General features: G+C 48.0%; 1 protein-coding gene across 1 annotated transcript in view; it reads left to right on the top strand.

Moving 5' to 3' along the window:
* LOC149365332 (carbonic anhydrase 1-like) overlaps nt 1-20,365 on the top strand; it is a 47,764-nt gene extending 27,399 nt beyond the window's left edge. The window contains exons 7-11 of the mRNA XM_089568335.1: nt 3,622-3,785; nt 7,299-7,391; nt 13,006-13,095; nt 17,464-17,604; nt 20,248-20,365. Of these exons, the coding sequence (XP_089424461.1) occupies nt 3,622-3,785; nt 7,299-7,391; nt 13,006-13,095; nt 17,464-17,604; nt 20,248-20,343 (584 nt within the window). The 3' untranslated portion in view covers nt 20,344-20,365. The remainder of the gene's footprint in view (nt 1-3,621; nt 3,786-7,298; nt 7,392-13,005; nt 13,096-17,463; nt 17,605-20,247) is intronic.
* The last annotated feature ends 3,595 nt before the right edge of the window (nt 20,366-23,960 follow it).

Consider the following 23,960-nt stretch of genomic DNA (forward strand, 5'->3'; position numbering starts at 1 on the left):
ATTGCGGAGTGGTAGCGTGCACGTGTCGCACTCCGGAGACCGGGGTTCGATTCCCGAGCTCGGACAATTTCCTACTCGGTTTTATTTATTTATGTGATCTCCTCCGGCCCGGCGTATGTATGTATGTAAACATACATACATACATCTTGAGTATGTAAACCAACATAAGTATAATATCGTTCTTGGTGGTGACCTAAACATTAATCTTTTATCGAACAGCACGGTGAGGCATGAATTAGATTTACTGTTAAATGTTCACTGTTGTCTGAATGCTGTGAATGCGCCAACGAGAGTAACGAGTGAATCAGAAACATTACTAGATGTTTTCGTTACAAATATAAATCCAGCTCATCTAACATCCGCAGTAATCAGTTTACAAATTAGCGATCATCTACCCATTTTCCTATCTGTGAACCATACTCTTAATATCAAGAGAAGGCCGAAAGAATATTCTTACAGGGATATTAATCCTTCTACACTTTCCAACTTTCGTGAACATATAGCCGGCGCGGATTGGAGTGATGTTTTTTCTGAACGAAATCCCGAGGTAGCGTATGGTAAATTTATTACGATATTTCAAGAAATATATTCTACCTGCTTTCCACACAAAGTACACAATCCCCCCCGGCAGGCTCGCAAACCGTGGGTCAGTCATCAGTTGCTTAAACGGATAAAGAAACGTGACAAACTGTACAGCAATTTTTTGAAAACCAAATGTCCTGACGCATTGAAAACCTTCAAATCATTCAGGAATAAGGTGACAAAGGAGCTTCGAGTCGCGAAAAAACTGTATTATGAGAACCTGTTTCTCTCGTCGAGAAATAGTTGCCAGGCGACCTGGAAGAAATTAAGCTCAATCATAGGACGTACGCCAGAACCGTTCACCAAAATTACTCTTCACGGAGTAGATTGTGAGGGACCCGAACTGGCGAACGCATTTAATGACTTTTTTATTTCCATAGCTGAACCCTCCTCATCTTGCGAAGACTTGCCGCTCAATTATTCTCGCAATAACTCTACTGTTTTTTTAAATCCTGTTTCAGAAGACGAGGTGGTCGCGGCTTTCAACAGCCTTAATAACAGCAAATCTGTAGATAGTACAGGCATTCAGATAAAGCCAGTTAAATTTGTTATTCATGGTATATCAAGCTGTTTGACACATATTTTTAATACATGCATCTCAGAAGGGGTATTTCCACGCAGCATGCAGTCTGCAAAGGTGATAGTATTGTTTAAAAAAGGCGATAAAAACGACCTTGCTAACTATCGCCCAATCTCTATCTTGCCTACCTTCTCAAAAGGTTTCGAAAAATTAATTCTCACGCGTCTTACATCCTTCATCGACCGTCACAATATTTTAAACCCCGCTCAGTTTGGTTTCAGGAAAAACAGATCAACTGAGCTTGCCCTTCTCACGCAAAAAGAGTATATTTTAGAGAATTTTGAAGAAAAGAAACTAGTGCTAGGAGTCTTTTTAGATTTCTCGAAAGCTTTCGACAGCATTAATCACAAAACGTTACTCAATAAACTAGACCGCTATGGTATACGTGGCACAGCCTACTCCCTTATATCTTCTTACTTATCCAGTAGAACACAGTATGTTGAAATAAATGGTTTTTCCTCTGCAGTGCAGCCCGTCATCTCAGGAGTTCCACAAGGAAGTCTTTTAGGCCCTCTTCTTTTTATTCTTTACATTAATGATATTGTCAGCATAGATCCATCTGCAAAATACATTATTTACGCCGACGATACCAGTCTGTTTTTCTCTGGTCATTCAGGTATTGATCTATCGAGCCGTGCTAACACGACCTTAGGCAAAATTGATCAATGGGCATCTAAGAACAGTTTAAAACTTAATGTAAATAAAACAAAAGCTGTACTCTTCCACCCCAAAAACAGATTATTCGAGTTATCCCCACTCATACTCAACGACAGTCAAATAGAAGTTAGCAAATCTGTCAAAACGTTAGGCGTCTATTTTTCAGACAATATGTCATGGGATGCCCATGTAGAATACTTAGCCACAAAGCTCTCACGCACTATAGGTTCCATACGTCGACATCTTTCAGTATTTCCTCTCTCGATTAATATTCTCCTATACAATGCACTTTTTTCCTCTATTTTAAACTATTGCTCACTAGTGTGGGCAACCACAACTGGAGAAAATATCACAAGTTATTACTGCTGCAAAAAAGAGCAATCAGACTAATTTCTAAAGCTCCTTTCACCGCACACACAGGGCCATTATTTGAGCAACTAAAAATTGTTAAAATGACATCCTTGTATAACTACAGACTTTCCCTACTTTATAGACTAGGCATCACCAAGAAGGACGACACGCTAACATTACTAGCGGTGCTTCAACAACACATCAATACACATAACATCCGAAATCCAGAACGTTGGCATATCACTGGCTGTCGCACAAACTACGGCAAGCAGATGCTTCGTTATAGGCTTCCTGTTTTACTCAATCAGCACTCACGCAATAGTCGGAAAGATTTTACAGTTGTTTCCCTGAAACAATTCCGTCAAATGTTTTTGTGAACAGTTTGTCCATGTCCTCATTTAGTGCTATGTACATGATGTACTTTGATTTTTCTTTTTGTGCTTTTTAACTCAAATTTCTTTCAATTTTGATTTATTGATGTAAAAATTCAATCAGTTCATTTATCCTGCGCTGCCAAATGCCGTCAGAAAGGGGGCAGTCACCCCGTCAAGCTGCTCTCTGAAGCAGCTTTTTCGTGGCTGCTCCTTTCCTTTGTAAAAGAGGAAAAATAAACTATTATTATTATTATTATTATCTGACTAGAAAGGTTTATTAGGCTAATTGGTTAAGTAAGCAATTAACTAAACTCAGCCCCACTCACTTGGAGCATCACTATACGATCCCTTTAATTGGTTGCATGGTTAGTAGCCAAAGTACAATTGGCCCCGTTTGAAATTCGCGCACTGTGACGTCACGACAGTTTCGACCAATTGAAAAGCGTAACATTTCTGTCGACAACCCCTGCTTACAACGATGAGGCATTAAATGCTTCCGCCTTAGAATTTTCGCAAAGCGCCTGAAGGACGAAGGGCGTTGTGTCAATTCTGTTCGCCCTGCCGGGCCGGAGGAGAACGGTCACTGTATCCTGGACTACTTTCCGCGACCGATAATGGTTGCGAAAGAGTGCACACATCGCACCATCCCCTTCGCCCTAGCAGATCATCGCGAGTCGACGATTTTGACGTGGTGGTGGATATAACGACTGCGAGTGTTAGGTATCGTGAGTCCTCATTCGGCGACGACATCAAACTGCGACAGGCGTCGGTGGTGCCATCACTAGCGATGCTGTGAACAAGTTCAGAGGTACAGCTTGAGTCGACCAGGGTAAAATGCACTGCACCTATTGTTCTCTGCCCTAAGCTGTTAGCCCTGCCCTTGAATGAGCATCAGTTTTTCCTTTAGAGACTAATGGCTGCGGAAAGGAGGTTAGTTTCCAAAGGGCGAACCCTTCTAGCACATTTAGTCCTATTCCCATGAAAATGCGTAATTACAACTTTGTTTCACCTTTTTTCTTTCTAGGCTCATACGGCGTATTCATGTGATGCATTGTATTCTCCTTTCTTTAACCGCAGTACGGGTGACGTTTGACGAAAGCCTGAAGCGATCCTTTCACGCTCTGGAGATCAACGGCATCGCCCCTGCTAATTTCACCCTGAAGGAGTTGCACTTCCACGCTGGAAGTGACGAAGAGCACGGGTCGGAGCACGTTGTCGGCGATGTGCCCGCTTCCTTGGAGGTGCGTTCTGGACCGGCAGTCGGGAAGGTGTCCACTAGGTGAACACTTTCAAATGGGGCTGGACGCGACCTTTCGCTTCGAAAAACTGCAGAAGCCGGCGCCGTCTACTTCCGGTACAAGCTTCTGCTGTCTTTAAATCGAACACACGCGCTTGTTTCTTCTTTCGGATTCGTCGGCATAAGCTGCACTAGTCTTTAATTAATGTACGTTAGAATATAAAAGCACGTTTCTTAATATATGAAACCAAGCAACAGTCGCTGAAACCAAAGAAGCTTAGGCGAGTTTTTTTTCTTTTTTTTCAATGGGTGTATTTTCGGGGGAATAAGTAGCGGAGTTGTATGCTCCTTGATGGAAGATTGTCTCTAAAAATTGTTACACTACTTATTTACAACTGATCAACCCATTTATTAAAAGAAATATACCTCCCCCCCCCCCCCCTCCTCCTCCTTTGTTTTGCTTGGTTCCAGTCACTGTCGGCTTCTTTCATACGTGTACTGCAACGAGCCCTTCATTTTACTGTTCGTCTGCTCAAGAAGGTTTGGAATATTTCCTCCTGCACTACAATTATTGGTGGTGTGGCGAGTGCAGCTTGAACTGCGAAAATGTAATCGGGAAAAATCTACAGCCGCATGTCCTCACCAACGCTCCTACCAATAGGTGCGTACTGAAGTCGTCGACATTTCAGAATACGCGCGCTGGTCTCTTTGCCTGTGACGCCGCTGCAAATGGAAAGTAATAGCATCACTAAGACCACGTGACTAGGTTGAAAATTCTGAGAGAGCGCGAATTGATATGCATTTCGATTTGTAAATTAACGTTTCAAAGTCCAAGTGATAAAACTTTACATCTTGGTTGTTTGAGCGGCGTTGCTTGCCAGCTGAGAGCCGCTTGAGAGTGAAGTGGGTAGAGCACGGTCCGGGAATGGAACCGGTAACGTACAGGCACACACACAAAAAGATGATGACTCGTGTTTGCGCTCTGCTGTTCAACGCAATGTATTCAGGGATAGCTGCCGCGATGCTGCTGCCTGTGTTTTGCCAATGCTTAAGGCCTACAGTAAGGGCGCACGGTGACATGCCTGGTCCCGTGGCTGGCGCAGTGAGTCCTCCGTTACCGTGACGGGATCGGATGTTGATCGACAACACTGAGTGCATCGGGTAGGGCTCCGTGCATGGAGGAAAAAAAACTGAGGAGGGAGCGTCCGGCGACAACCTTGAAGCCTAGTCTTAACAAGTAAAGATATAGTAAAAAACAGAGAGTGTGTCCCCCCGTGATCGCAGCACGTGATAGCGTGCGGTAAAATCTAGCCTAGCTGCGCGCGCGCATGCGCAGATTAGCGCGGCAGACTGACTGTAGATCAACCTCCTTGCTGTAGACGCCCGCGCCGCGGGTCGCACATACGCGCCCACTAAAACATACCAGAATCAAAACATAGAGGACAGACTCGGAGAGCGAAAAACTGAGGGAGAAAACGGCTTCGTAAACACTCGGCTTGCGAACGCTGGTCGCGTGACGTCACGCTCCCTCCTTAGTTTTTTTTTCCTCCATGGCTCCGTGTAACAGCTCTCAATGTAGAAAATGAAGCTTCATACTCTTCAACCTTTCAAACTCGCCGAATTCAGCGCACGCATTGGCCTGAGGACTCACACACCGGGACCCCAATGCGGTCTCGTCGAGCAGAGAGCCCCTTCAGACGAGCGAGGAGCTGAACACGTACCAAGATATTCTTAGCCATTACAGATTAGGAAGACAGCCGAACCCACTCGCACTAAGCAGATGGCATCCGGCGATCCAAGACCCCAGGTGTAAACAGTGTAATGAAATAGCAGACATGATCCACATGGTGTGGACATGCCCTAGCCACAACGAACCAGACAGGAATATAGAGTCCTGGGAGGCTTTAATGGCCAGCCAGAAAGAAGAACAAAAAGAAGTCATCCGTCTGGCCCTGGACACCGCTGAATCCCAAGGGATCCCAGCCTGCTGAAAGGGGAGGAAGATGACGGCGGTCAAGACTCGTCTTTTTCGCCCTCTGATTCCTTGACGGGTGCAAATAAAGTTATTTCATCATTTCATCATCGCCGAATTCACAAGAAACGTTTCGCTGCGCTTAGCCCAGTATCCTGTGCAGCGATGTAGACTCTCTAGTGCACCGTTGTCAGCGCGGCTGCCGGGTCGAACGCGAGCGCATAGTGGTCAGAGAAAGGGAAAGAATGGTTGGCGAGGATGGGAGACTGTTCGCACCGCCTGTAATCCACCTCAGTAGTCCGTTGCAGCGCTTCCAAAGCCGAAATGACTGCATAAGGGAAGTTCTGACACTGCAAAATGCAATGCCAGTATAAAATGGCCATTTGGGACAGCGTACGCTGAAAAGAAATAGCGTGTTTCCTGTGCAACCTCCGTGAAAGTATACAGCCCAAGGGGTTTGCTTCTAAGCTATTTAGCGGGGCTCCCTAGCATATCTAGCAGTCCAAAGCTTGCGAGGATTGCGGACGCGAGGCCATTGCTCTTTCGAGAGATTACGGTTGCCGAGAATGCATAGCAAGGCACACAGCAGGCATCACAAGCAAACCCCTTGGGCCGTTACTTGGGCGGGGTGTGTGCATGTGCCAAGCATTACTTCAAGTCGAGCCTTACCGTATGCTCCGTTACGTATGCAATTTTTTGTTAGTTTAGCGTGCGTATCTCTTTGGTACGCCAAAATGGCGCCACCCTTCGAAGCAGGACCCTCGTTTCGGACTGAATTTACGTTGTTACTGCCGTTTTCAGTGCGAGCTGTGGCCGTTAATGGGGCATCTGGCTTTCACTTCGTCTCGTCTCGCTTATAACAAAACGTATGAGCGATAAATTTGCTTAATGTTTTATTTAGAGGGGCGATTCTGCCTCTTTTATGTCTAAAGAAGAGCGTTGGTTGGTTGAGAAAAATGGTTCCCGTTCTAACAGCCAGATGGCGCCAGTAGGCTGAGTTTATCGTTAGGTTCCAGTTTGCACACACAGAACTAAATGTTCGAGTGTGACGAATGGCGTAATGTACCGCAAAATGCTTGCGTTTAGCGTACATAAGCGTGCATACGCTCGTGGTACGCAGGTTGGTACGCAGGTAGCGTCGATTTGTACTTTTTTCTCCCCTTCTCTGTGCACGCCGCGTGCAGACAGCATGCAGATGACTAGACTGAGGAACACGTTTAACGCGCTCTCCTCATTGGCTGAGGAGGTCTCTGCCTCCCAGAATGCTGCAAGGAACCTATGAGATGGAGTATAGGATCCGGTTTGTGTGGGAGAGTGTATATGCTGCCGCCGCGGCTTACTTGGCGTTGATTTGCCCACTAACGGACCCGCCTGAGAGCTTTTTCTGCATTTCTGCTCTTGGAGGAGCATTCAAAGTCACTCACATGCGGGTTCTTTTAACTTGGAGCACTCGAGAAAAAAGCGCATATCGTGTTTTCCTAGCTCCTTTCGTAAATACTGTCCACTCGATGTGCAGAGTGGAGACACGTTCATTCTCGCACACAGGTCCAGCTCGTCCACATCAGAGAGGACAAGAGGAACCTTACCGACGCCCTCGCGGAAGCCGGCAGCGTGATCGTTATTGCCGGTCTGTACAAGGTTCGTGACCGTAGATATATGAATCAGCTGAGTACGTTGCCACTCCAGTTTGGAATCAGGCACTGACAGCTTAATTACGTTACTTGAACTGGTACACAATAAATCTACCCGCTTCATTATAACCTTGGCAAAAAGCTTTCGCCTCTATTTCCGAGAATGCACCACCGCCCGACAATGCATTCTCCTCCCTCACTGTGTTTCAGGCAATGACGACCACCACTGTAGGGTTGCTGTTGACTCGTATATAATATAGGAACTTTTCTTCGGGGTCTTTTTTTTCAATATCACAGGGTTATAATCGCCTCCCCCCCCCCCCCCTTACGCCGTTGCCATTTTAGATGACATACAATTTAAAAATATCGCGGCTAACATTTTGTCGCAAGTGTTATGTTGAAGTTGAAGTTGAATTTTATTTCTTTCTTCTTTGTGCACAGTGCCCTATTTATGCTTCTTGCTCATCGATTCCTTCCTTAAATGCTCTCCGCGGCAGCGAGTTTCTATGAAGGCGAAATTCTAGAGGCCCGTGTACTGCGCGATGTGAGCGCACGTTAAAGAACACCAGGGGGTAGAAATTTCCGGAGCCCTTCACTACGGCGTTCCTCATAGCCTCAGTCGCTTTGGGGCGTTAAACACCCATAAACCAAACCTTTAATGTTCTGGCCTGGAGGGTAACTGAATAAATATGCAGTAGGATTTTTGACGCCTATAGACCTTATGCAAAATTGCTGCCATCTATCGGAGAAAAGCAGAACCAGTGGAAAGCGGCCATGTTGGAGGATGACTGAAGCTCGTTTCGCCTCTGCTCCCTGGATTTAGGCCCGCCCTGCGATAGCTTCCTTACGGCTGCGCTGGCTCGAAAGCCCCATTTCCTTTCACTTGAGCCTGTAAACATGACTGAATGGTCAGTCGACCTGTCTCTGCTTCCCAAGTTTCCAACTGACTTCGCAAACACTTACTCGCCCAAAACACTTTCCGAACGTTTTTCACGGAGTCCTACGTCAGTCTGCCGATGCCGAAGACCAAGAAATGTACGAGGCAATTACAGTTTTCGTTTACGGCTAAAAATTTGCGCATTTCGGTCTAGTTTGAGTCAGCTTTTATTTGATTCGATACTTTTTGCGAACGGACGTTCCGCTTGAATTGCTGTTGTTGTGGTAGCGTTTTCTGTGTGTTGCGTCGGCGCCGAAAGCAAACGATAGTGAACCTCACGCTCATGTTGGTAGTGTCGAAAAAAGTGGCCTCTCAACATGCAACGCCTTTCATTTTCCTTGAAAACTTCATGCAGCATTTGTTTGTTTGCCCTAGTGCTTAAGGTTGCCTCGTGCGGCGAGCGGCCAGTTCGTACCAGTGGTGAGCAGCCTTGCGAAGAGCCTCGGAGTGGTGTGCTGCATGATAAGTGAAGTGAATCCTTGCTAGTGCTTCCGTCGAAACAAATATTCGCACTAAAACTAACGCATGTAATCGCTGCGGCGGATAACGCTAGGAGCGACGATTCACACAAAGCGCGACCCGTACCACTGAATAGCTGATCACGATTACTCTCGCGAGGCCGATAATCGCAGCACTTCACAGGAAATCGCAGGAGAAAAACAGCTTTTGTGTGATATTTTATTCGTACCTACAATTGCTTATTTCATTAGCTGCATGGAGATAACGAAATGCGTTGCGCGATGCCTCGACATGTAGCGACGGTTCTGCAACATTTGTGCTGCGGATGTCGGGGATCGCAGTCCAAAAATAGAAATGCGCTCAAATCAAGCGCTTTTTTCCCTGGACGTCTTTGTGACCCGTACAGCAATACACTGAACAGTATGTGGGCATATTGAGGACGGTGAAACTCGAGCGCGCGCGACGAGCGTGCACCGGTGTGTGCTGTGAATGCGGCGGCTATCCTCCAACATGGCGGATCGCGCGCGGCGACCGCTAGATGGCAGTGCATTTCGCATAAGGTCTATAGTTGGCGGTTTCTGTTTTAGTTCATACTTTTCACTTTAAGAGTCTCGATCAGTGCTCCTTAAAAGCAACATTCGCTTTCGAGAAGCTTGCAGGCAAAGGAACGTCTCCACTGCGCGTAACTCGTTGAAATAGCCAAAATTCGTCAGGCCAGCTCCAAGAGTAATCACGTTTTCAAAATTCTAGAAACTGATATAGATACTACTTTCGGTGAGCTGCAAGCCTTTCAGTAATTAAGGAGCCTAACGATTATATTTAAAAAGTAAACTACTCAATATTAGTTAACCAGCCTACTAGTTAGCACATTGTGGAATTGGAAAATTGTGGGAAATGTGAGGTGAAACTACCTGTATCCGCAATAAACTAACTCTACCACGTGAATGCGTTCGCATTCACAGCTCGTATGTGACCGCCGTAGCTTCTTGTGCTTTCATGTTTTACATTGCCAAGGCGCCTAGTCGATTCGCGGCACTGCTGAATCGCTGTGAAGAAAGATCCCTCTGCAGTTTGCGCTACGCTGAAAGCCGTATTCAGCTGCTGGCAGCTGACTAGGCACAGATATGCACTGACGATTCGTGGAATGTGAGCAGTCGCAATAGGAGATGGAGGCCATCATATCACGAGGCGCCTTCGCTCTTCCCACCGACTGGCTGAAATAGCTGCACCGCCAAAATTTAAAGATAATAGCAACACGGATAATAGACTTGGAGTTTTATAAAAGTTCACCTTAGTGTGTTTTTTTTTTGTTTTCCGGATATGTTTTTCTTCTCGGCCAATGGATAGGTTTGCTCGGGAACTGAAGTGTCAGTATTAATGAGGAACGACCTATTGACAGGCGGCAACAGTTCCACATTTATGTGCGTGTGTGAGTGTGCGGGAAGCAGTGGCTGTGTTGAGATAGTTAAGTGGACCACGATTTTCTTCTCCCTTGACACCTCAACGCTACGCGGAGGATGTTGTGATCTTTGTGTCGTCATGCAGCGCTCTGTGATTTAGAAGCTCCCTTTTTGCGATATTTAACAACAGATGGCGACACCCTACCAGTTATCACACCGAGATCCGCGCGTAAAAATTGATGTAGACGCACGCATTTTACCTGCGAAATCGGCCGGTGATGGCTAAGCGTGTATTTCGCTTTAAAGCGAAAGCTGGACTTCGCGACCGAAGCTGCAAAAGCTATCATATCGCCGAAGCCTGATCTTGAATCGACCATATGAGCCTAATGATATTAAATGAATAAAATAAATATTCCCACTACTGGGTTTCGAATCCGCGGCAGCGCTTACAGATGAGCTTCGCTGGCCTTTGCACGGGAGCACTATATGCGATCGCCGTAGCCTATCACGCCTCGTATTAAAACCGCAACACATTCACGCTGTGCATTGCACGTCGTCGTCTTCAGATATTGCTACTACCTAACAACGTCGCCAGACGTGCCGACGACCCAGCACAGCAAAACCATGGGAAAGCCAGGCTAAACACACGCTTTCGCAAGTGTCTACTCAGTTTAACTGCATTAACCCCCCCCCGCGCACGCACGCACACACACACACACACACACACACACACACACAAACACACACACAAACACACACACAAACACACACACACACACACACACACACACACACACACACACACACACACACACACACACACACACACACACACACACACACACACACACACACACACACACACACACACACACACACACACACACACACACACACACACACACACACACACACACACACACACACACACACACACACACACACACACACACACACACACACACACACACACACACACACACACACACACACACACACACACACACACACACACACACACACACACACACACACACACACACACACACACACACACACACACACACACACACACACACACACACACACACACACACACACACACACACACACACACACACACACACACACACACACACACACACACACACACACACACACACACACACACACACACACACACACACACACACACACACACACACACACACACACACACACACACACACACACACACACACACACACACACACACACACACACACACACACACACACACACACACACACACACACACACACACACACACACACACACACACACACACACACACACACACACACACACACACACACACACACACACACACACACACACACACACACACACAGTTTTTTGGTCCTTTCTGGCTTATGAATTCAGCTCTGCGTTTAGCGAGAATGATCTCTTTGTGATTACAGCGCAGCACAGTCGCGGGTAAAAAAGATTAGCACACACGACGGAACACATGAGTGCCGGAATGACAACGCGTGGCGCTGCGGGTGGCGAAGAGGCTGATAACGAGGGTGCCGGGCCGTTCCCATTCTACAGTATTAGGGGGTTCAGTGGACTGCCACGGACAGCAAAATTACTGGCTAAAAGCAGCGCTATCACCTATTGTTCTCGCGAGTTACTTTTTACAAACCATTGCGGACATAAAAAAACAGTAGTAAAAAGAAGCAATCTTTGCTCATGATAACCTAGCCAAAATAAATGCCGCAAGCACAGTCACGTGGGGTCGGCACTTCAACGCTCGGGCGGTGCACGCTTGATAAAGCTTACTTCCTGCCGTCCCCCCCTAGGCTGCAAACATGGAAGCGGCCCGTTAGGCAGTTCTGCGTACCGCAGCGCCGCGTGGTGAGATATACGAATTCCAATCGCCAGTGCTCTGTGCTAATATTTTTTGCTCGCGACTGTACACTGTATATACAGGGCGACTTCTGTTAGTCCCCAGTGTCCCTTTATTCCCAGTGTCCCTTTATGTCCCAGTGTCCCTTTAGGCATTGAACCGCGCCGTGTTCTCAAGACATGCCTTTCTCACCGTTTGGAAAAGACGCGAATGAGCTCGTTCTTGGCTTGCACTTGTGAAGTCGCTCCACTTGACGACTTCGTAAAGGCCGACAGGATGGCATGCAGAATGAGCGGGGCTACTAATTCCTGTATCTCGACAGCAGTCCTCGCCATCCTTTCTAATTTAGAGGATACTTCCCGTCGAAGTAGTGTTAACTCGAGCGCAAGCAATGAACCGACAGCAGCCGGTGAAGAAATCGCTTGACGGGGTGTGTAGGTACCAAGATTTTATCGAAGGTTATCATTACGTATATTTAAACTTCGTCTAATTTTGTAATCTTATCCAAGCGCTGTTCTCGGCCAAAATGACACATTTGCAATATCTCACATCTAATCTCTCAGCCCATGTGTCAGATGACCGAATGCTTTCCCTTAATATCTCTCTTTTGGTGGCCATGGGCGCAATGCCATTCCTTTAATTTCGGTGTTTCCTCGACACGAGTGCACAGTTTGCGTAGAAATGCGCAGACCTCTGCACCCCACGCTTACAGCAATTTCTTTAGATAGTCTACAGAATGTCTAGACTTGTTTTCAATAAAGTCTATAGACTTCCTATAGAGTATCCTATCGAATGTCTATATAAAATCTTTAGATCTATGGCCACATATTGAGCATACTTTTGTCTATAGAGTATATAGAAAGAAATATCTGTATTAAAGCTATAGATTCTATAAGTCTACAGAAAGTATAACTACCATTTCTATACTTCTTCCCAGGCTGCAACGGCAGGCGTGAACGCCAGTGAAGTGGACAATGCCTTTAACGTCATTTTAGACAAAGTCGGTGTTGAGGACGATTCTACGGAGGTAGGTAATGCATTTCTTAATCCATGCAGAAAGTTTGTCCTGGTTGTGTAGCATTTTTTTTTTTTTTTTGCAACGAAAGCGTTACACCAGAGGGAGAGACGCCAGGATGGGAAGAGAAGATATTTGTGAAGGTTTTCCTGCAATAGGGCTATAGTCAAACACCGCTGAAGACCGGAGTAACAGATGCTCCTCAATGGAGGCCCTCCAGTTAATGATGTGAACCGATTTTCGCGATATTACGGTTAATCCGATTAAGCTGTGGTTAATCCTTTTTCATCTGCCGTCCTCTGATGTGAGAGTACTGCAGGTACAAGGGGATTAACCATGGTCCACTGGCTGGCGGTTCTCCGTTCCATTCGTTCTTTAGTTGCATGCGACTATAGCTGGTTGAAGCTGCGCCCAAAAGGCATCTTGAACGTAATCTCCCTGAACAACATCAGGGGCCGGACAGAAAGGAAGACAACACGGGTACGGATTCTCAACTGTTGCTTTTTTAGTGAAATAATGAGGCGCGGGTATTTTATCCGGATATGTTAATAGTTTTATGAGAACTATTCACGAGTGCGTCATGAGTACTTTGTTGCCATACAGTCCTGCAGCAGGCTGCGGTAGGCCGTATAAGCATGGCCGTTGGCGCGTCCGATATCCAACCCAGCGGTCCTCGCTTTGATTCCAGGAAGGTACTCCCTCGGTTAGTTTTAAGGCGGAAGCCTTTAATGTCTCATCGTTGTAAGCAGCAGTTGTCGACAGAAAATGTCACGCTTTTCAATTGGTGGAAACGGTCGTGACGTCAAAGTGCGCGAATTTCAAACGGGGCCAATTGCACTTTGTCTAGTAACCATACAACCAATTGAAGGGATCGTACAGTGATGCTCCAAGTAAGTGGGACTGAGCTTAGTTAATTGCTTAATTACCCAATTAGCCTAATTAGGTTTACTAGTCAGGCCGTATAAATAAATAAAAGCGATTAAGAAATTCGTCGAGCTCAGCAATCGAACCCCGGTCTTCGGCGTGAGAGACGAGCACGCTATCCACTCCGCCATGCCAGCTCGATGGTTTGGAATGAACAAAGGCGCGTCTAGTGAATGCGGTGTCTTCTCTCACTCTCATCCTCCTCCATTCCCTTCCGGCGAGGTTTAGGTGTCCACCGACAAATGAGAGACAGATACATTTCCTTTCCTCAAAAACCAATTTACCGACGAGCGAGGCGTAGAACCGAATGGGCGATGGCGTTCTACGGACTCCTTGGCAGCGTTGCAAGACGCTCTCGCGTTCCACTCTTAGAGGCGAAGCTTAACATCTTAACCACACATCAGTGACCACACTTTAGGTCAAAAAGTGCACCCCCCCCCCCCCCTCCCTTGAATTTTGACGGGTGTCCACCGAGATATGTGAGACAGTTACTGCGTAATTTTCTTTCCTCAAATACAATTTTCATTTTCTTCATTACGGGCCATCTTCGTCTTTCTTCTTTCACTCCCACTTCCTCCGTTCCTCTACGGTGCGGTTCAGGTGTCCACCGTGATGACAGAGAATTACTGCGCCATTTCCTTTCCTCAAAAAGCGTTGCGTTCAAAGGGCAAGGCATCGCGCCGAACGGGTGGTGGCGTTCCGTGGACTCCCTGGCAGCGCTCCAACGCGCTGTCGCGTTCCACTCCTAAAGGCGAAGCTTAAGCGTCATTAATTAGCATTCAGGCATTAATCAGTAATTAACAATTAATTAGTGATTTGCCATCACTTAGTAATTAGTACTCAAATATATGTGACGCCACCAGTGCCACAGAAACAGCGAAGGTGGTGCGGAAAACGCTTCCGCCTCTACCCACTTTAGCAAGTCAAAGTGCCCCCTGAATTTTCTTGTTTGTTGTGAAAGCAACACTACGCGAGTCGCCGAGCCATTTCGCAGAGCTGATGAAAGGCCATACTGCGCATGCGTGAGGAGCGTGACGTAACACGGCGCACAGCTGGCGCGCCACCGCCGTCGCTGCGCAGGTGACTCAGAGGTGCCGCCGCCGCGCTCGCCAGTTGCGCATGCGCAGTAGCGGCGCATAGCTAGAGTGCCGGGGCCCGCCGACGCTGCCGCGCGCTCTCCATCGCCTCTATCTTTCTTCGTTGCTTTCGCAATCCTCCAGGTTTAACCAGAGCTCAACCACTGCCAACTTTTTTTTAACGCGTCTCTCCGAGGCTGCACAGCTGCAGAGTCCGAGGAAGTAGCCGTTGCTCTAGCGGTGGCGGAGGGCTATAGAACCGGGCGGTCACTAACAATACTTACGGACTCTCAAACAGCCTGCCGAAATTACATGAATGGCAGGATAGGTCGTCACGCGCTCCGTATACTCCTCGCAGCGAGTGACAGAATTAAAAACCGGGAAGAACAAAACGACAAGATCCTACACAAAATTGTGTGGGTACCGGGGCACACGGGGGTTGCAGGGAACCGAGAGGCCGACAGGATAGCTCGAGGATACATTACTTTCCGAGCTTCCGACGAGACCGCGGAACTCGCTCCAGCACCCAGGGAATACTCGGCCATACTACAAAACTATAGAGGCAGAAGAATGCGATATCCCCCACCGCACAAATCTCTCAGCAGAGAGGAAGCTGTCACTTGGAGACAATTACAAACAGGCTCTTTCCCAAACCTACATATACTAAACAAAATGCACCCTACGATATACACGAACAAATGTCCCTGGTGCGACGAAAAACCTACACTATACCACATCACATGGGCCTGCCAAAACATAGACGTGGTCCCCAAAATACAAAACCCGAGTGCGGAGCAGTGGGAGACTCTGCTGTCCAGCGACCGCTGCGAAGACCAACAAGGTCTGGTACAGCGAGCTCAACGGGCGGCAGTGGCCAGCGGAGCCCTGGACTGAGGGCAACCGACCACTGGTTAGAGGCGGACGACTTCGACAGAGAAGGCTCCTGGGGGTAGAACCAAGACGTCTCTGAAGAAGCCCCCAAACCGCAGAAGAACCATTACTGTAAATAAAGTTTTCCCTTCCCTAACGCGGTAGCTTCGAGGTTTCTGTTCTGCAGCAAACCGGGCGTCGTCGTTGGCATTGTGAGCGAAAAATTCTGGAGAAATAACCTAAGTGGCCCACCTAGGTGACGTGACCTTGTGCCCTTATCACAACCTGCGCACCAGATTGTGAGCAAGGTGGCCACTGTGGGAGGCAGCAGTTAATGACTGGCCGCGAGAGGTTGCTCGGGAAGAGCAAGCTGGTTCGCGCAAGCCTCACCGGTGGCAGCACCTGCCATCGGTTGCACATCGATTAACCACTGCGCCAGGAGCGGCACGGGCACTTCCAGGGCTTGATGAATGTAAAGTCTAGAATGACCGGTCCGCATGTGTGGGCATTAATCCATTAACGCGATCGCGTCATACCTTTAAGGCGAGCTTAAGCTTACCTTCCAATGTTTAACTTTTTGGTAGTAGTTGCGAATGAATGGATGCATTTTTTGTCATCTCTGGATCAGGGCGACGGCTAGCGCCGCTTAGCGGCGGTGGTTCGAACTCCTGGTCTCCTAGCGCCGCCGCGATGGCCCAGTGGTTATGGTGCTCGGCTGCCGACTTGAAAGACGAGGGTTCGATCCCGGCTGCGGCGGTCGCATTTCGATGGAGGCGAAATTCTAGAGGCCCGTGTACTGTGCGATGTCAGTGCCCGTTAACGAACCACAGGTGATCGAAATTTCCGGAGCCCTTCATTATGGCGTCCCTCTAAGCCTGAGTCGATTTGGGACGTAAAACCGCCGCAAACCTGCTCTCCTAGCGGGTGATTTTTCCTGGAGCAAACAGTTACTCTTTAAAGGGCAAACAACCTTGGCTAATCAGTCAGTCCCCAAAAGGACTAACCACGCAGCCCCTATTTGTCGCGCTCAATCTTAAAAAGTGTAATTAATGCTTACTGCCGAATACGCATTGTTCAGCCTACCAGACGCACTGAGAGAACGGACACACAATTGACCCTTTGTTCGATCGCGCTTAACTTTCTGCCCCCCTTTACCCTTTTCTTTATGGTCCCAAATGTTACACCCGTTGGATCTAACGCTTCCTACCAAACACGCACTTGCGGAAAGGAGTCAGTTTGTTATCCGACACGGCCTTCGTTTCTGGCCGCTCCTAGGCCAGGATAGGGCTAACGTGTGTGCTAGCGCTTGTGTGTGTTTCGTCTCTCTTGTCCGTGTCTTTGTTTGCGCTATAACATTTATACTTCAAGAAGGCTAACGTGCCGGGCACCGATGTTTTCAAAGCGGAAGAGACGCTAGTGCCTCTTCCTCTTATTCCGTTGTTAGTTTGGTAAAAATGCCAGCGTCTCTTCTGAGTGTGCATTTAAGCCTGTTTCGGATGGTGTGACGCAGGTTCTGAATGTACCCCACCTGTTGCTCGATGGCGAATCCGATCGAGTCTTCATGTACGAGGGCTCCTTGACTTACCCGCCGTGCAGCGAGGGCATTAGGTGGCTGGTGATGGAGAGAGTGTTCTTAATTCAAAGCAAAACGGTGGGTGGTGTTCCTATATGCGCCCTAATCAGTCAACCAGACAACTTTTCGAGGAATCTGTTTTCGCGTTGTTTTTTAATTTGATCAGGGCTTTCAGTGCGGATTAAAGAACCCTAGCTGGTCTAAATTAATCTGCAGCCCTCCACTACAACATCTTTAATAGCCCACGTCCAGCTTTTGGACGCTAAACAACATGCCATACGATATCTTTTTTGTTCATTTCATTGTTTTTATACATGGTACTTTACAAGGTTTAGAAGTGCATTGAGTAAGGTGGACAATACCGAGGTATCTAGAAGAGAGAATAATAATACAACATAAAATGCAACGCAAAAAGTAACAACTCAGCGCTACAGAACGAGGACAAGATAGAAGAAACACGAAAACACAGGACGCGGGCGCTGTGTTTTTGTGTTTCTTCTATCTTGTCATTGTTCATTGCTCTGTGTTAATCTGTTTCTTAAAGTATGGCTGCTCTCGGGTGGATGTCAATGAGTAATCACTCCCTTATTACAAATCTACTCCACCTTGGGGGATTCCCCTAAACATTTGACCAACACAGTTCCCACTTCGAGTTATTGATCAATTCGCTCTCGCCCTACCATAAGCTTGCCGTCCTGGTTAGCTCAATTGGTAGAGCGACTGCTCCGGTGAAGCGGTGGTCCTGGGTTCGAACCCCGGACCAGGACGAATTTTTCTTTAACTACGAAGTTTCTGAGAAAGCTGTATAGCTTTCCTTTGTATCCGTATGGCTGCGCTCGGGTGGATGTCAATGAGTAATCACTCCCTTATTACAAATCTACTCCACCTTGGGGGATTCCCCTAAACATTTGACCAACACAGTTCCCACTTCGAGTTATTGATCAATTCACTCTCGCCCTACCATAAGCTTGCCGTCCTGGTTAGCTCAATTGGTAGAGCGACTGCTCCGGTGAAGCGGTGGACCTGGGTTCGAACCCCGGACCAGGACGAATTTTTCTTTAACTACGAAGTTTCTGAGAAAGCTGTATAGCTTTCCTTTGTAGCCGTATGGCTGCGCTCGGGTGGATGTCAATGAGTAATCACTCCCTTATTACAAAGTATGAACCAACTGGCCCACACTAGAATCCTCTTAGAGCAAAAAGTAAAAAGGAACTATTGTAACGGCAAAACTTAAAAGCGAAAATATACGTAGGTACAAGGTGTTGAATCTTTTTCATCGTTTTTGCTGCCCAGTCAGCGGTCTTACAATTCGTCGCTGCCTGGGCAGTGAAGACGATGAAAAAGATCCAACACTCCCGGCCGCTAAATATCAGGGGTTAAGTTCCAAGGGCACAAGCTTCTGGATTGCTCTTGTCCTGACAAATCCAGTGGCCCAGTGGTTACGGCGCTCGGCTGCTGGCCCGAAGGACGTGGGTTCGATCCCGGCCGCGGCAGCCGAATTTCGATGGAGGCGAAATTCTAGAGGCCCGTGTACTGTGCGATGTCAGTGCACGTTAAAGAACACCAGGTGGTCGGAATTTCCGGAGCCCTTCACTACGGCGTCCCTCACAGCCTTAGTCGCTTCGGGACGTTAAACTCCAATAAACCAAACCAAACCGAATCCATCCACGAGCTTTATCTTGCAGGAGCGAATGTACCCATCGGAACCCTTGTAGGTCTCTAAAACTCGCTCTAGCTTCTGCAGCTGCCGTGGCACATTTTCTGCGTGCGCAAGCACGACGCCGCTGGTGCTGAGCTCAGTGGAAAGTTCGTTCTTGACATAGTGAGCAGAACGAAGCAGCAGGATATACTCCTTCATCCATCTCCTCCAGAGGTCGTCTATGAGGCGTAGACCTTGTTTTTCAGCAAGTGTCAGTCTGGATGAGACATTTAACACAGCGTTTTCCGCCACCCCTCCCGCTTGCAGCGTACCACGCACCGTAGGATACGCATGCGCACAGATTGACCTAAGGCGCCACTCGATAGGGTAGAGTGTACGGTAAGGGAGTGGATTCCAAGAAAAGGCAAACATAGCAGGGGCGGCAGAAAGTGAGGTGCGCGGATGAGAATAAGAAGTCTGCGGGGATACGGTGGCGGCAGCTGGCACAGGACAGGGTTAATTGGAGAGACATGGGAGAGGCCTTTGCCCTGCAGTGCGTGTAGTCAGGCCGATGAGATGGGATGATAAGTTTTTATGACTTCAGTTGAGATGTCTTCTTCGGGCATTACAGATTAAATAGGACTTGATACCCGCCCGCGTCTCGAGCAAGTCCTCTCGTTGCGTTCACTCATTTCAGACATTTCTTTAAAGGAGTCGTCGATTCGAGTCACTGTTTTACGTATTCAACGAGGGAACTAGGGGGAACTGGGAGATATAAAATTCAATTATTGCCTCAAAGTCTCAGTGAAAAAAAAAACAAAAAAACGCCGAGTTACTGTTCGGTAAAGCTGAACAGGCGAGTGTAATTATGTCATATGTAATACATTTTTAGTCCCAGGCACAACCAGACCATATGTGAGTGACTTCGCATTCACGTTTTCAGATACCCTCACTCTTCATCCCGGCGCTGTTGCTAGGCAGCGTGCAAAGCTTAGTTCCCAAAGCAAGATCCTAGAGGAAATAAGTTCTCAAGTTCACATTTCGTCAGGTTTATTTTTATTTTATCCTTTTTTTGTTTGCAGCTGAAACGTATTCGCGACGTCGTGCCCAAGCCAAGCTTCCGCCCATTCAGACTGCCACAGAGGGAGCACAACCTTGTCCAATGGTATATGCTGTAGTTCCATAAAAAAGTCATTCTCGCCGATTTAGGCGCTGGTTTTTCCGTTGCAATTTGTCGTGCCTCACGCCGATGCGAATTTAGACACCTTTTGCTACCGTTGCCGTAAGCAGAGAACCGGGAACACGCGCGTCGTCAGCAGGGTTGCCAGATTGGGCTATTAATAGCCAAATTGGGCTACTTGTTGTCCGAGTTGGCGTCAGAAATTTCGTTTTGGCTATGTGGCTACTTTTGGGCTACATCTTTTTCGTGCGTGAAAAAAAAAGTTAAAGTAGTTATAATGTGCTCTGTTACAATTATACAGTGACAGAAATAAAAGGCATGCTGGAATCAAAATGCAGGCTATAGAAGGTTAAAGAAATTGAACGCGTTTGCTACAAAATGACAATTTGTAAACGCTGTGTTCGAGAAAACTTCTACTTCAGGCGGTCAATGATCATGGCCTTTCGATTTCTAAAGAGTGGACACTACGTGAAAGTTGCCCCCCGGAAACACTTCACGGCCTATGGATTCCACTTAATCCGCGAACTAACGCCACCCCCCCCCGCGCGCGCGCGCCACCGAATATAGACTGTTGCCGTCTGCACATGTGAGCGTTCTCCCATTGACGGTGCACCTCGGGGGACCATGGCAACGATGGTACCAGAATAGAGAGAAAACATTAAGAGAACTTAAGTCTCCCTACGTGGTGCGAATGCGTAAGCATTAAATGCTACTGTTTCGCTTCTGTTGCCTGGTTTTGTGATCCTCACATGTTAACCGTTAACCGTAGACGTGGCCTAGTGGTTTGGGCGTCCGCTTCGGCTGCGGTAGGTGGCTGCTTGGAAACCCACCGGCAGGCATGTTCTTTTCTTGTATTGTTTATTCTGGTTCTGTGGACACATTCTGCTCAAGACACGCATGAGGCAAGTAATGCTTACGCGCATTAATAAGGTCTTTTTCTGTTTCTTCCTATTCTCGTGGTGGACACAGCAAGCGTGCCACTCGCAAGAGCCTACGCTTTTTCTGCAGCCTCAAGAGGCACACGTGCAGCCCTCGAGATTCATTGCAAGCGACGCGAGAGCGCCGTGTCCGTTGCGTAATCTGCGTGCACTCATGCGGAGCCATCCTTCGGCGCTGCGCGGATCCCACTATAACTATCGAAGGCGGCGGAAGTTAGTGGCATGACATGGCATTAGATCCGTCGCTACGAGAACTTTCAGAATGGGCAAGTTGGCGATGTAGGTACATCCGGAACTACAAAAAGAAATGGAAAAAGGAGCCGGAATTCAAGGGTAATTGTTTTTCTCATTATTGTGAACGTGCTGTTAGACTGAAGATAAAATCGACATAGATTATCATCTAATGACATATATCCTTGATTTATTCTGAGCTCATGCATATCGTAGAATGTAGCTTCAAGAAGGCGCATGCTCGATGCTTTGAGGCGACGCTCTCAGTGAGAACCTTTCTCTTAAAGCATAAAATTGAAATGTGAGGCTGCGTAAGTATACAGTAAGGTATTTCCACTGTCGATGTGTCTATAATCTGCGCGCGAACATTTAAAAGGTGAAATATCCCTAAACTAGAGCTGCAATCGCGTTTTTTAGCGCCGCCTTTCTTTTCCGCATGCAGACTGGCGGGCGTCACCCGCCTCAGGTGATATGGCCTACTGCCGCGCCTGCAAAGTGGAACTGCGGCTCCGTCTTTAGGACCTGGTTAGCCGCACCTGTTAGCCGCACTGGTTAGCGCGCATTACGGATGGGAAACGTAACAACGCAAAGAACATGCCGTGCGCACCCCCTCAGACATCATCTGCGGGAAATAAATCTAATATGTAAATATTCTTGCCGAAAATTAATTCAATATGCTTAAGAAATGTCGTCAAAAAAATATTTTTGGCTACTTTTGGGCTACGCGAAAATTTCGCCTTTGGCTACGTTTGGGCTACTACGGAGGCCAGTTTGGCTACTTGAGGTCGGAGCCATCTGGCAACCCTGGTCGTCAGTGCGCATACGCCGATCGCCTTGAAACCGCCAGATGGCGCCACGCGCCCTGCAGCTCAGGCGCTCGGCTTTCACGATCCTGCGGTGGACGACGAGGGAGACAACTCCAAGCACAAGAGCGAGGGTGTGCTGCGAACCAAGCGTCGACTGACTCTTTGGTGGCGCACTGTGTCTAACCGCGCGAAACCGCAGAGTCGGATGTGAACGCGGTCGATGAGCGAACTCCTTGCTTTGAACTTTGCGTTTTTTTTTCTCCTTTCTTGTGCGCTTTCATCTCGTTTTTGTTTTTTTTTTGTTTTTTGGTCTGGGTGCTCACTTTAGTGGTGCCCGCCCGTTACAAAGGGTACGGCCTCAAGTATCTATCTATCTGCGCGCGCCTGCCGCATCGGGACAAGCGCTCGTGCCCTGGCGGGGGGGGGGGGGGGGGGGGGGGGGGGGGGGGGGCTCTCGGTAACTAACACGGTACACACTATGCTAAAGGTGTCTGGTTTGTTTAGTGCGAGATGCAAGTGGCCTCAGGCATTTGCGCCTCACTTCTAGTCCCGATAAGCGTCGTTTCGGCCTACGTTAGTGCGCGGTCACTTAGCATCATGTATGGACATTTCCACTGGGGCGAAGGAGACTGAGACACGACCTCTCTTCAAATTGGTTCCTCGGCCGCTTGCACTGCACTTGCGTCAGGTGCGCACAACAGCCCCTCGAGCAGTATGACTGCTTCCAGGGAACCCTTATTGGAAACTGTGTACTATCGCTCGGCAGAGGTCTCGTGTTTTGGACATCCGGCGGGGAAGCACGAGGACGTCCATTCACCTGCTGGTAGACTGCAGGAGATTCATTTCCAGCAGTGTTTGATTACTCAGCATCTACCCCTTCCCATCGACCGAGCTTCGAGACAGCGTGACAGCCCAGCACTGCCCCTGCCGTGGGTGGTAACACCAGCGTCCACATCTGTCCATCCGATTGGACAGCGTTCTTCGAACTTCACTCATTTCAGACATTTCTTTAAAGGAGTTCTCGATTCGAGTCACTGTTTTACGTACTCAACGAGGGAACTAGGGGATCTGGGGAATCCGAACCCTATTTAACTCGGCGGTGAGTGTGGCCGAGAGAGACCTATTAACTCCCGTCGACTCCGGTTGGCGAAGAAGTTCCCTTCCACTGAGAGTCTCTCAGTCGCTCTTTTGTAAATAATTGTATGAAGTTTTCTTTGCCTTCCTCCTAACCCAGTCTCCCATCCTCCTCGTCCCATCACCGGTCCGGCCATGTTATCCGGGTCGCAACAGAGGTAAAAACTTTATTCAAGGCCAGCAATGAAGCCCGGTGAAAAGAGCACTTGCTGTGCTAAGGCATCTGCCGAGCCAAGCGAGGTAAAGGTTAACGGAAGTGAGGGGAGTTCATGGCAGTGTGAATGGTGTGAAGTGATAAATGAGGCCACCGCGGTGGCTCAGTGGTTAAAGTACTCGGCTGCTGACTCGAAAGATGCGGGTCTGCCCATATAGTGCGCGATGTCGGCGCTCGTCTAAAACCCGTAAGTGGTAGAAATTAATCGGAGCGCTGCACTACTGCGTCCTTCATAGCCCTAGTAACCTTGAGCCGGTAAACACCACAAAAACAAAGATTAACAACATGCATC

This window comes from Amblyomma mixtum, chromosome 1 (assembly GCF_055824585.1).
Source record: "Amblyomma mixtum isolate Tamu chromosome 1, ASM5582458v1, whole genome shotgun sequence".
Taxonomy (NCBI): Eukaryota; Metazoa; Arthropoda; class Arachnida; order Ixodida; family Ixodidae; genus Amblyomma; species Amblyomma mixtum.